The following is a 12,041-nucleotide window of genomic DNA, read 5'->3' as shown; positions in this document are numbered from 1 at the left end:
AACTGGAGTGCAATTCCATGAGAGTCAGCTGCACAAATTGCAGAGATAGTAGCAGTACTCGAGGAGGAGGATTTTAGCAGTCGGACATTGCGTTTGTGCGGTCTGCATTTCTGTTTCTGCTGCAGTGCCTCTCTTGGTCCTGCCTGGTTCAGAGCAGCCGTGGAAGCCTTGTGGCCGCTGTGGCACAGCCCGGCGGGGCCCAGCCCGGCCCAGCCCAGCTGCAGCGCTCGCCCTGGGCCGATGCCGTGGGTGAGCAACCGAGCAACCCCACACAGGTCAGGAGAGGGCTCTGCTCCGCAGCCTCGGGGACTGCTCTGTCCTGAGAGCACCAACTCATGAGGCTGAAGAAGATCATCTACAGAATTGGCCCAGTGTGAACATCTCCTGCAGCCTCAGAGCTCTCGATACATACTTCGTTGTACAGACTGTAGTTGAGAACCTTTTCCACCCTCACTTCTAATCTAATCTGTTTTCAAACTATTTTTGAAAGGCAAGACATCATCATACCCTGTGGTGCAAAGACATTCCTACTTTGTTTTATTGCATTTTAGACAAAGGTAAAGAAAACCTACATGCTGTGAGGAGCTCTCCCAGATATTGCACTCTAATCTACCTGTAGAGGGGGTCAGCTAAACACTCTTATATTTAGTACACTAATTTTAGTAGGATTTTGTAACTGGACCCTTGGGATTAATCAAGTAGCAGAGTAATGGTTCAGTGTAAGAAGATTCTTTTATACCCGATTTTTATTTGTGTTTTAAATATACTTTGTCGCTCGCAATATCTGAAATCCAACTTCATGACAAATTTAAAATGTCAGGCAGTAGAAGGGTGCTTCTGTTAACATTAACTTAATGACAGCCCCACAGTATATTCCTGTGTCAGCTATTCAGTGTCTTTTACTGTCCTTGTTTATATTGATAATTTCTGGCATCATTTGCTTTGATGCTTGATGCCAGCAGGTAGGTTATAGAGCCTTTGAACACTGATGATTTAAATGTATATTCTCCTTCTAGACCTTCATCTGCAAATAGCATAAACAGCACCAGTTCTTCAAACCACAGTGGGTACGTACCAGAGCTGCCACTGCCTTCCATGGGAGGAGATATCACAAGCAGATTGTCCAGTGATGAAGGAGAAGCGGATGGAGCTGAAGAATCTGAGAAACTAGACTGTCACTTTTCTGGACACCATCCCAGACCTCTTGGGGTATGTGTCAGTCTCTGGTGTGCCTTGCCATTGTTGTTGTCTAATTAAGGAGAGAAAAACAAATAAGTAATTTAATAAGAAGGTAAGGAATGAAGACCTTACATTCTGAAAACTGTTTTAAAGAGAAAAAATACATTTAGCAGAAAAGGGTAAGGATGGGATAAGGTACCACTGGTCAGTACACACGATACATTGACGTACGACAAGAAGGGCAGCAGAAAATCAGAAGTTCTGTTTTTAGATTGTCCTCTCAGTTGACCTCAAATTAGGTGTAGTTCTGAACTGAGGAAAGTTGTGTTGCTTTAAATGTGACATGGGCAGATATTCTCTTGGTTGTTGCAGTTCCTACAAAACAGTACCTTGCAGGTGGTGGCAGAAGGCTAGTACAGTGCTCCATTGATTTCTGTAGTCTGGTTTAGAGCAGTAATTAAATGTCATTTATCTGAGTGTGTGTGGACTTAGAAACTATTGCTTCATTCATCTCAAAATGGAAAAGCTCAAGTATGTGTTTGAGCAGCTGGTTTTGTCTTTCTCCTGTGTTAGTGAGAAATTTCATTTTAAGTAGTAAAAGGTGCTTTGTGGTATTATCTCTGCAGTGTGCTTTTGTTTACATTGTTCAAACCAAGAAGCAGTGGGAGAACTCTTGAAATTCTTAGGAGTTGTTTCTCATAAAGATTGAGCCAAGGAATACATGTACGTGTTTTCCATATGATATGCAGAATAAAACAAACATTGTGATAACTGGTAGCATTGTTTGTATTCCCTGGAGCAAAGGAGAACTTGTTACTGTCACACCAGAAAAAGCATGACCCAAACATTAAAGGACTGTCACATGAAATCCTGTATTTGGTTCTTGCAGAAAAAATGTGAATTACAGTAGTCCACATAATACTATGATATGCAGAAACCTCCTGTTTCCTAGGTACTATTGTATGCTACTTTGGTATCACTGACTGATTCTCTGTGAATTAAAAACTAAAGGTTCACTGCATGGGTGCCCACACAATTCAAAAAATAATCTAAGTGCAGCCAGTTCTTGTACATGCCTCAGCAGTGAGGCGTGGCTGTCAATGGCCATTTTGGTTCAGGATCCTAGTTCTGCTTCAAGGCAAGCCCACTGACTCATCTGTTCTCTGAAATCTTAGCATCTCCCAACTGAAGCAGTTGCTGGTAGTGAAACCAGTTCTTAGCCAGTATCAGTGTGAAGTCAGAAATGATAGTGTAAATCACTTCCAGATCATGCTAAATTTCTGAATTTCATATTCAATTAGACTGTTTTCCTTACTAAATCCCTCTCCTGGCCAGGTGGTAATGATCAGGGGGAAAGTCAGTAGCTACTTAAATTGCCTCTTGGTGGTACTTGATGGGAGCTGAGGCTTTGTGAATTTAGGTGGTTGTTTTAATTAACCTGTTTAACCTTGTCATGAAACAGACTTGAAATGAACAGTTGCAGTCTCCACTTGCTGTCCATTAAGTGCTTTGATAAGTACTTTGAGCGGGTGCTCTTCTACCACATCAGTGCTTCTGCTGTCAGCCAGAATTGCTGTGACTGGGTCCCTTGTATGGTGGACAGTTGTCTTGTTTTTTGAGGATGATTTGTAACAGATTTCTCTCCTACAAACTGGCATTACAGCAGTTCTCTGTATCATTTAGATCAGTAAGACTGAGCTGAAACAAGAACAGTTTCCTGACTGTAACATTTGAGTGTAGTAGGACTTTTCAGGAAGTTCTCCAGAGGGAGGGGTGCAAGTACTCCTGAGCTCTGCAGAATTCTCAAAATACTACTCCTCCAGTTGATTTTCATGCACTGTGAAGAGTGTATCCCATGTTCTATTGTAGCACAGATGCCATGGATGATAATTTACTTTTTTACTGAAATGTCAAGGGTCTGTGTATTAAGTAGATACTAAATACATTCCCATTGCACTTTTTTTCCTCTTCACTTATATTTTTATTGCTGTCATACAATTATGAGATGTAAGACACACAGAACAGGGTAACTTGTCTTTCTGAGGCAGTAAGAATTTTTTCTTTAAAAGTACCTAAGCAGTTACATTCTTTCTCTGGCACTGATTCATTAATGAAGTATGAAATATACATTACACTAAGCCGAAATACTATGCCTATATTTCATAATTCTTAAAAAAACTATGCTGTAGATAATGAAAAATGTTTTAAAAGAAGTTTTACCTGCATGATACAAATTACAATGGTGCTCCTTGATCTGTCAATAAATATTTCATAATGTAGAAATACATTTTTATAAGCACCACTGAAATACCTTTTCTTTCAGTTCTGTTCATATGGCAGTCGCTTAATTGGAAGAGGGTACTATGTCTTTGACAGAAGATGGGACCATTTTCGATTCGCACTGAACTCCATGGTGGAAAAACACTTGAACTCACAGATGTGGAAGTAAGTGGGATTTCTATGCTTGGTGGGTAATTTACATTTTTCATTCTGTAAAACTTTTAGATTAAGCACTCCATGGCCAGCATTTGTAAAATTACCTCTGTATTGAGGTATAGCAGTAACCTGTGTAGAAATCTTCCCTTCTCTGTTAAGGAATATACAGCCCAACAGAACAATCTCCTAGTCCAGTGGAAGTTTCTGCCAGATTTAGAACTCTTTCTAGTCACTCCCTAAGAATCCAGATTTTTTGCTTAGAATTTTGTGCTTTTATCATGCCCTTGTATCACCCATTCAGGCTTTGCTGTGCAAGACTCATGAGTTGTGAGATAAGGAGTGTGTCAGATGGAATATGATAGGTTTTTAATCCATAGTGCCCTTAGTGCCTTTGGGATCTTAAAATTCTGATTATTACTCACTGTTGAAGTACCTCTCTATCACATATGCAGGTTCCAAGCACTGTAGGCTTTGACTACACAGATCTATTGAAATAGACTGCACTTCTAAAATAAACATTAGTTCTTAAAAAAAGTAATTAAAAGTTAATGGAATCTACAGATAGGATTGATTTTTTTGAGGTTATGCTGCTACAGAATATGCATTCTTCTTCCAATGTAATGATGCTAAAGTGCAGTGTTTCATGTCACTGTTTATTATCAGGACTGTGTTATATTCATTGGATGCCAGCCATTAGATAAACAAGGTTTGATTTTTATTTAAATATATATTTTTAAGGACTAAAGCTTGGCTTGTCTGACTAAACTGGTAACTTAATGATAATGATGCCATTGTGCTAGGAGTTTGGAAATGGTTGGTTCTGCAATAAAAGAGCTGGTTTCATGTCTGTTCAGAGACTGATCATGCTCAATCTGCTTTGTAAATTTGTAAACTAGTGTCTGTCACCTTCCACATATAAGGAAACAAAAATATTTTTATATAGGAAGACTAAAATGTGTTGCTTATTGGCTTTCTTTGTCAGGAGAAAAGATGCTTGGGCATCTGAAAAAAACACATACCACCAGTAGCACAAACTACTATAGAAAACAAAACCTCTATAGTAGTTATTTGAAATCAGAAGTAAACAGTCCTTATCTTGCTCCCACTAAATCTGATTTTAAAAGTTTTCCCAAATTTTAGCTATTTACATCATCTCTAATACTTTAATGAGCTCCAGCCATACTCACTTGTCTGTGTAACACAGGAATCTGACAGTGCCTAACCCCTGTTTTATTCCTCTGCTGTCCCCACCCCTCCCCTGGGCTGACCTTTCCCTGTGCTCTCCAGGCAGAGCTGGGTGTGAGGCCCCTGTTCTGTAGCTCTGCAGCTGTGCCAGAGGTGCAGGGATGCAGGGCCATGTACAAAGTACTTTTATCCCTGGTTCTCAAAGTACTTTGCAAAGGTGGGTAGGAATTGTTGGCCCTTCTTTAAAAGAGCTGAAGGACAGCTCTGGAAAGCAGCTTTGTTTGCATTGCAAGTGGCAGGCAGTGGGACTTCCTCATTTCTGACAGCATGGACTGTATGTAATCCCTTATGTAACTGTGCCATGAACAGTGTTCTGTCCAACAGTCTCCATAGGAGGAATACCTGGAGAGAACACTTGTAATTAGGATTTGATTTATGATAAAACAGCACACCTGGGGCTGCTCTTTTATCGTACTTCTGTGAGGGCAAGAGTAAGCCTTTAAAAATGGGAAAGGTGTCAGTAGAGAGGATAACAAGGGCAGAGTTATGGGGCTGCACAGCTTCTTAGAAAAGAGAAATAGGATTAAACTGTCAATTAAATATAAGTCTAAATAATGGGAAAAGATCACACAATAGTTTTCCAAGAGACATTATGAAGGTCTGGTTCTTTGATAACACCACATTAGATAAAATAATAGGTGATGGCTGAATGGAAAGGAATTTGAATACATCCTACTAATTTCACAGGTAATATTATTATACATACTTCTCAAAAGAATTTTCAGCTGTTTATAAAGCTTATCAAGCTCTGTTTAATATTTTGTCAATTTTTCAATATTAGTGAAAATGAATCAGTAATTTGCCTGTTTAAACCCACCTAACCAGTTCTCAAATGAGCTGTTGGGAATAGCACTGCATTTGAAAGGGGGTGATCTTTCCTCTTTATGCTCAATGATTAAGTGCTTCACAACCCCCCAGACTGGCTCATTTACTACCTTAATGAAATCTAACCTATGAGTTTAGGTTGATATTGAAACTGTTCTATAACTCGAACTTTGAAGCAAAACATATGCAATTAATGAGACATAGTGACTAGATATGTACAGGTGCTACTGTCAGGCATTTTATTTGCATTTTTTAACTGTTTGGTAAAATAAGAGAAGGGAAAAGGAAATTAAATTTGTAATAATGTGTTTAAATTGTAATACTGTGCACTTAATTGCTGTATGTGATTAATAGAATAGAATAGGAATCAAAATTATAATGAACTAGGTTTGCCTTTTTGAATAAGTTCATGGCAATTATTTCCTATCATCATGGTTTGGATGGAATTTTTTATGTATCTTCTTTTGTTTTTCCTTTCTTTTTCTGTTTAGGAAAATCCCTCCTGCGGCAGACAGTCCCATGCCTTCTCCAGCAGCACATGTCTCCACTCCTTTTCCAGCATCAGTCTTACAGCCCTTCAGCAACCCCAGTGCAGTGTATATTCCTTCAACACCTATCAGTTCAAGAATCACTTCTTCTTACATAATGACATCAGCCATGTTATCAAATGCAGCCTTTGTGACAACGGCAGAGACGAATTCCATTATGTCACACACCACAGCTTTTCCTCACGTGGCTGCAAGCCTAAGTATCATGGACTCAACTTTTAAGGCGCCATCAGCTGTGTCACCAGTGCCAGCAGTCATCCCTTCCCCATCCCACAAGCCATCCAAAACAAAAACCAGCAAATCCTCAAAAGTGAAAGACCTGTCATCTCGGAGTGATGAGTCTTCAAGTAACAAAAAGAAAAAGCCGCAGTCGTCGTCTTCGTCGTCGTCATCATCCTCATTGTCTTTGCAGACATCTTCCTCATCTTCCTTTTCAGGGTCCCACAAAAAGAACTGTGTCCTGAATCCCAGTTCAACGTTGAACTCCTATCAGGCGACATCCTCCTATAACAGTGTGTCTGTGCACAATACCAATAATGGAACAAGCCCACTCAGTGCCAAATCGGAGCCCTCAGGACGGACTTCATTGTCAAGTAGTTCAACAGACTCAGTGAAACACATGAGCATGGTAGTGAGCAGTATTGACACTTCTAATCTCTCTGTATCTTCTCTCGTGCACCACTCAGGGGACCACTCCCTGGGAGCACATAATGCAGTGTCTTCTCTACCCCTTTCTTTTGACAAATCAGAAGGAAAAAAACGTAAAAACTCTAGTTCTAGTAGCAAAGCCTGTAAAATCACTAAAATGCCTGGTATGAATAGTGTTCATAGAAAGAGCACTGCCAACCTTATTTCTGCGGTGCCAGATCCTACAAGCAGCTCCATCTCTCGGCAGGTAAGGGACTCTTCCAGTTATTTTTTTGCAGATCATGTCTGACTTTCTTGAAATATTTTATGCATTCTGAAAAGAAAATACCACATTTGCTACAGATGGGTTTTCATCACACAACTTACTTTCTAGGTTAATACAGAAATGTATTTGGATTTGTTTTGTACCAGTCATAGAAAGATGTTTTCAGAGTTAAAAAAAAATTATATATATATACATATATATGTGTGTATATATATATATATACTTTCTCAAAATATTTTTATGGGATTTTTTTAATTCCATTATTAAAGTAGCTATTTGTATCTCTGAAAGTAAATTGAATATCCAGAAGGGATAAATAATTTTTAGAAAAAAATAATTTCTTAATTCTCATCTCTGTGAAATAAATTGTGTTTTTGAAACAGGAAGATGAGAGTCAGAATATCTGTTTATTTCTTTTCCCAAACTTGTTGCTGGTTCATTTCCTAGTGCTATGCTAGTTTCTTCATATCTCTCCTGTAAAACACATCTACCTTTCTCCTGGAGAGAGTCTGAAGTGCCTGACCACAGATGTTGTTCCCAGTTTGAAACTGGAAAAATTAAGAAATTAAGTTCTTAACCAGATGGATGACCTTCAGGGGATATTTGGTTACCTTTTTCAGTGTACATGTGTTCACAGAATATTGAAGTCAGTGCAGCAGATAAGGTTACCCATGCTTCCTTCATTGATAGCAGCAGAGCTTTGGCTCCTCTTTCAGTGGTGCTATACAAGAACAAAAGTACATGTGAAGTAAGATCTGGTGGGAAAACTGCCAGCATGGTCTTTATAATGTTCTACTGTATCATTCTGCTGCTGTCCAGTGCTGTGCAGTGCACACAAAACAAGGCTTGGCCCTGGCATCTGGAACACAAAGCCATAGAAAATAGGATACTTCAGAGACTCCAAAGGAGGTAGCTTAGGAAATTTTGGGTTTTTTTTTTTTTTTTGTTTGTGAAAGTCTCATTTCCTAAGGATATTGCACATAAAAACAAGTGGAATTTTGAAAAGAAGATGGTAAGGGCAAAGCAATCCATAAGTAAAATGGCAGAAATGGGAGAGGAAAAAGGGAATAAATGAATCCTAAAGCTGCTGTAGGAGACAGAATGAATGTCTCAAAGAATGGCCTAGCAGGTATATTTTCTCTTTCCTACTTCCAGCAGAGGTGCAACAGAGATGACTTGTTTGGCTTTTTAAGATGGGGAGTGGCATTGTCTTTCTATTGTAAGCCTCTTGAATGTGTCCTGCAATCAGAACTGATCTTCAAGTAACTGAAGTCAGCAGAGGTTGCTGTAAATTCTTCCTTCTGTCACACAATCTGAATTTTGAAACATATGTGCCCAAAAAGATTAAATTGCCCTGAGGTTTAAGGTGTCAAATGGAAAGAAAAAGTAAGTACAAATTGGTACTTTGGTACAGACATGGGTAATAGGAAATGGATTGTATCATCTTCTCCCAGGACACAGACTGTGTCTGCAGCTAGTGCAGTGTGAGGAGATCTTACAGAGGAGGTTCTGAGTTCAGATCCTGAGCTCCCTCGGGATCAAATCTGTTCCTGTGTGTCATTCCTATTTCAATTTGTGATGTATTTCATCATGTTGCACAGCAATAGAAGTAAATAAACCACAAAAATCAATCAGAGATCTTTGCTGAATATTTGTAAAAATGTAATTCTGACTAGTATTTTTTTCTTAAGTAAGAGGTTAACTATTTGTAACGCGTGTTACAATATATAGATATTTAAACATGTTAAAACATTATATTAAATATGATACAGATATTAAAACATATTACTGCCTCAAAAATAGGAGGTAAAATGGAGTTAATTTTATTTTAGAAGTCTGGCTGGCAGCTAATTGTCTTTGTGACAAGGATACTCTATGCAATACAAAATAAATTGAATTTGTACCCATTTAAGCATATGGGTCAAATAATATTACATACTCTACATGTGTATATTGATGCTCTGGAGAATACAATACTTAAATTCCCTATTAAGCTGTGCTGTTTGACTTGATGTGTTCTAAAAATACAATTACATTAAAAATCCCACCCAAAAAAATGGTGTGGCTTAAAATCTTGCTTCTGTTCCTTCATGTAATAGGGGAAATTGAAGAGACTAAGAACACAGCAACAGGTGATAGGCTCAGGTATAGTTTTCTTATTTAATTCAACTCTAGACTGGAGAGATAGTAACTGGAAGTATTAATCATTGGGTTTTGAAGTACACTTTATTTTTAAAGGACACTGGGGAAAAAAAAATAGTTTTGGCCTCCCACTTACACTTTTGCCATGGTGTTTCCCATCATTAAAGACCCAAGACATCTGGGAAACTTTCATTCCTCTCAGAGTGCTGTACTTGTTCAGCCTGTGTGGCTATTTCTCCATTTAAAAGGAGGACATGTATTTATTATTAAGGGTTGATGAATGCTGTAATGCTGTATGTAGAGAAGAAAGATTTGCAGATGTGTCCCAGGAAATATAAAAGATTGTGCATCTTTAGTCAAGATTTGTAGTTGAAGAATTTTATCCTCTAGAGAACAGCTGAGACAAGCAAATCAAGCTGAAGGGAGCAGGACAGGCAAAGACCCATCCTCTTTATCTTCATGCACCATGGGAGCACCTTCAAATCTATCTGTAAATAAAAACTTTAAATGCTTATTCTGGACAGAATGTGAACAGAGAACACTGTTTCAAACAATCTCTGTGTGAGAAAGGGCAGGTCTGGAGAGGAAGAGAGGCTGCTTTTTGCTCCGTACTGAAATGCAGAATAACAAACAGCACTGTGGAAGGGAAGGAGAAAGCTGCTCTTGTGCAGGCCCTGCCAGCCCATGCCACAGCCCCAACAAGTCAGTAAGAAACTGGCTACTGCATTTCTCACTGCTTAGGAGACAGGTCCTTGGTACCTCTCCATCAAAGGAATAAAATGATGTTACTTGAAGTCAGTGACTTTGTAAACAACATTCACACTGCAGTCATCTGCCATTTACAGACAGGTGTCCATGGTTAAGTTTTATCAGTCTTGTAACCCCTGAGGAGCTACTCCTCTGACTCAACAGCTGTGTCCCTTCTTGTATCACAACAGAAATATCTACACCATGTTTACAGGTCATTGTAGAAAAACCTACAACAGGGTGCTGTAAACTCACAAACATTGAAACAAGCAGGTGGAATATTTGCAGTATTATAACTAAGTACTTTTAAAATGTATGTATGTGTACTACAATTTACAATCATTCCCAAAGAAATACTCTGATGAAGTAAAAGGATACAATTGCAAATTTGAACCTCTGGAGTTTCATTTTTGTGACTAATATTTGCTTTATTGAATAATGATATATGATAAATTGGATGATTTAGGGCATGCTCTGGTGCTTGGCCACTTGGTTTAAGCTCCCCGGGAGTGGGGAAGGTCTCCTGGGGAGGATCCCATGACTTGGAGCACTCCGTGCTCTCTGAATATCTGCCCTGACTCCAGTAACTAGAGAAACTGGTATCTCAGTCTAGAGAGGTGGGGGGTTACAGTTTATATTCCTTCAGCTACTGTTTTGTATGTTATTTTCTGACCTGTAACAGTATTTATGTGCCTTTTAAAAATATTGAAATTATACAGGCTCTGAGAGATAATGATGATTGTATCTGAAGGGTATCTTTTGCAATAGTAAAATACCTGTGTTCCAAATGCAACATGATTAGTACCATGTTACACAGGGAAGGGAAGGCCATCAGCAGCATCTGAATTCAACTGACAAATATGCCTCTCAATACTGCTCAATTAATGTTTTTCAGATTGGAAAAAATAGCAGTGTAGCTTTGTCACAATCCAGTCCTTCGAGTACATCAAACCCAGTACACAACAGACAAGTAAGTTGCTTTTTAAAAAGTGTACTTAAGTAGTGTGTAAGCAGTTTTGAAACATTTTATGCTATAAAACCTTCAAATACAATTTCTTTATGATTCCAGTTCTTTATAGAAGCTGCCTTTTGGTGAGCTAATATTAGATTTCTCCTCTTGTGTAATTTTTTCCAGCTATTTTCCCTTTCAAGAATTATGAATTACACAGTTTTTGGTTGTTTTTCACCACCTGTATTACGGCTCAGGTTGGCTCATGTGCTGCTCACTGGCAGTTGCTTTGGTGATAGCTCAGCAGCAGCAGCAGATCTGTTTTTTCTATCCCACTTCTCCTGCTGAGCAAGATGGCACAGCAGAGTCCCCAGACTGGCACAGGAGGGACAGCATTTAAAAATAGGCCAGAAGTAAAGCAGCAAAGGGAGAGCAGAAACAGGACAGAGAAGATGAGGCACAACTATTCAAAGAATCTAATCTGAAAGCATAATTAACCCGTGTGTAATGTGAGTTCTTAAACAGGCTCTGAGTTGGATAATGATAATAAATGCAGTAACTCAGCTTTTTTGATCCAGCCCTCATCTGTCTGGAGGACTGCTACACTGGTTTATTTTACTATGGCCCCTACTATTTGACTGTCCAAGTTGAGTAGTTTATCAAGAATATAATATCAAGTTCTTTAGTGTGAAAAGGTTTCCCACCTCAGCAAGGGATAATCACAAGTAATCCATAGGGGTTTTCTGTACAGCCAGTGTCTTAGACTTTTTTTTATGTATTCTGGCTAAATTATGCAAGAATAGTTATTCCAAATGGTTGTGCTGCTTAGTTTCTCTGTGTAGACACAGGAAAACAGTAGTAATGATACCCACACCCACTTTGTGCCCATTCAAAATACTCTGAATCGCTCATATCTTGAGATGAGCTGCCAAACAGTAAATTTTATATTTTTCTCTCACTGCTGAATGCAAAGCAATATATGTATGGAAAAACTACTCTGAAGGGGAAAAAGAGGAAGGTTTCTTCATACTTCTGAGGAGTGGCATTTTCCTGTGTG

The 12,041-nt window shown here is 38.8% G+C and overlaps 1 protein-coding gene and 1 long non-coding RNA gene across 5 annotated transcripts in view; one reads left to right on the top strand and one right to left on the bottom strand.

Annotated features, from left to right (window-relative positions):
• ATXN7L1 (ataxin 7 like 1) overlaps positions 1-12,041 on the top strand; it is a 109,989-nt gene that overhangs the window by 93,220 nt on the left and 4,728 nt on the right. For all 4 annotated transcript variants that reach the window (XM_064422003.1, XM_064422001.1, XM_064422002.1 and 1 more), the window contains 4 exons: positions 1,017-1,209; positions 3,503-3,624; positions 6,177-7,128; positions 10,931-11,005. In XM_064422003.1, the coding sequence (XP_064278073.1) occupies positions 1,017-1,209; positions 3,503-3,624; positions 6,177-7,128; positions 10,931-11,005 (1,342 nt within the window). The remainder of the gene's footprint in view (positions 1-1,016; positions 1,210-3,502; positions 3,625-6,176; positions 7,129-10,930; positions 11,006-12,041) is intronic.
• LOC135301696 (uncharacterized) lies at positions 6,791-8,309 on the bottom strand. The gene is made up of 2 exons (XR_010363441.1): positions 7,758-8,309; positions 6,791-7,194 (listed from the first exon to the last, which is right to left on the bottom strand). It is a non-coding gene; the product is annotated as an uncharacterized LOC135301696 (long non-coding RNA).

This window comes from Passer domesticus, chromosome 5 (genome assembly GCF_036417665.1).
Source record: "Passer domesticus isolate bPasDom1 chromosome 5, bPasDom1.hap1, whole genome shotgun sequence".
Taxonomy (NCBI): domain Eukaryota; kingdom Metazoa; phylum Chordata; class Aves; order Passeriformes; family Passeridae; genus Passer; species Passer domesticus.
This window is presented reverse-complemented; position numbering and strand designations above follow the sequence as displayed.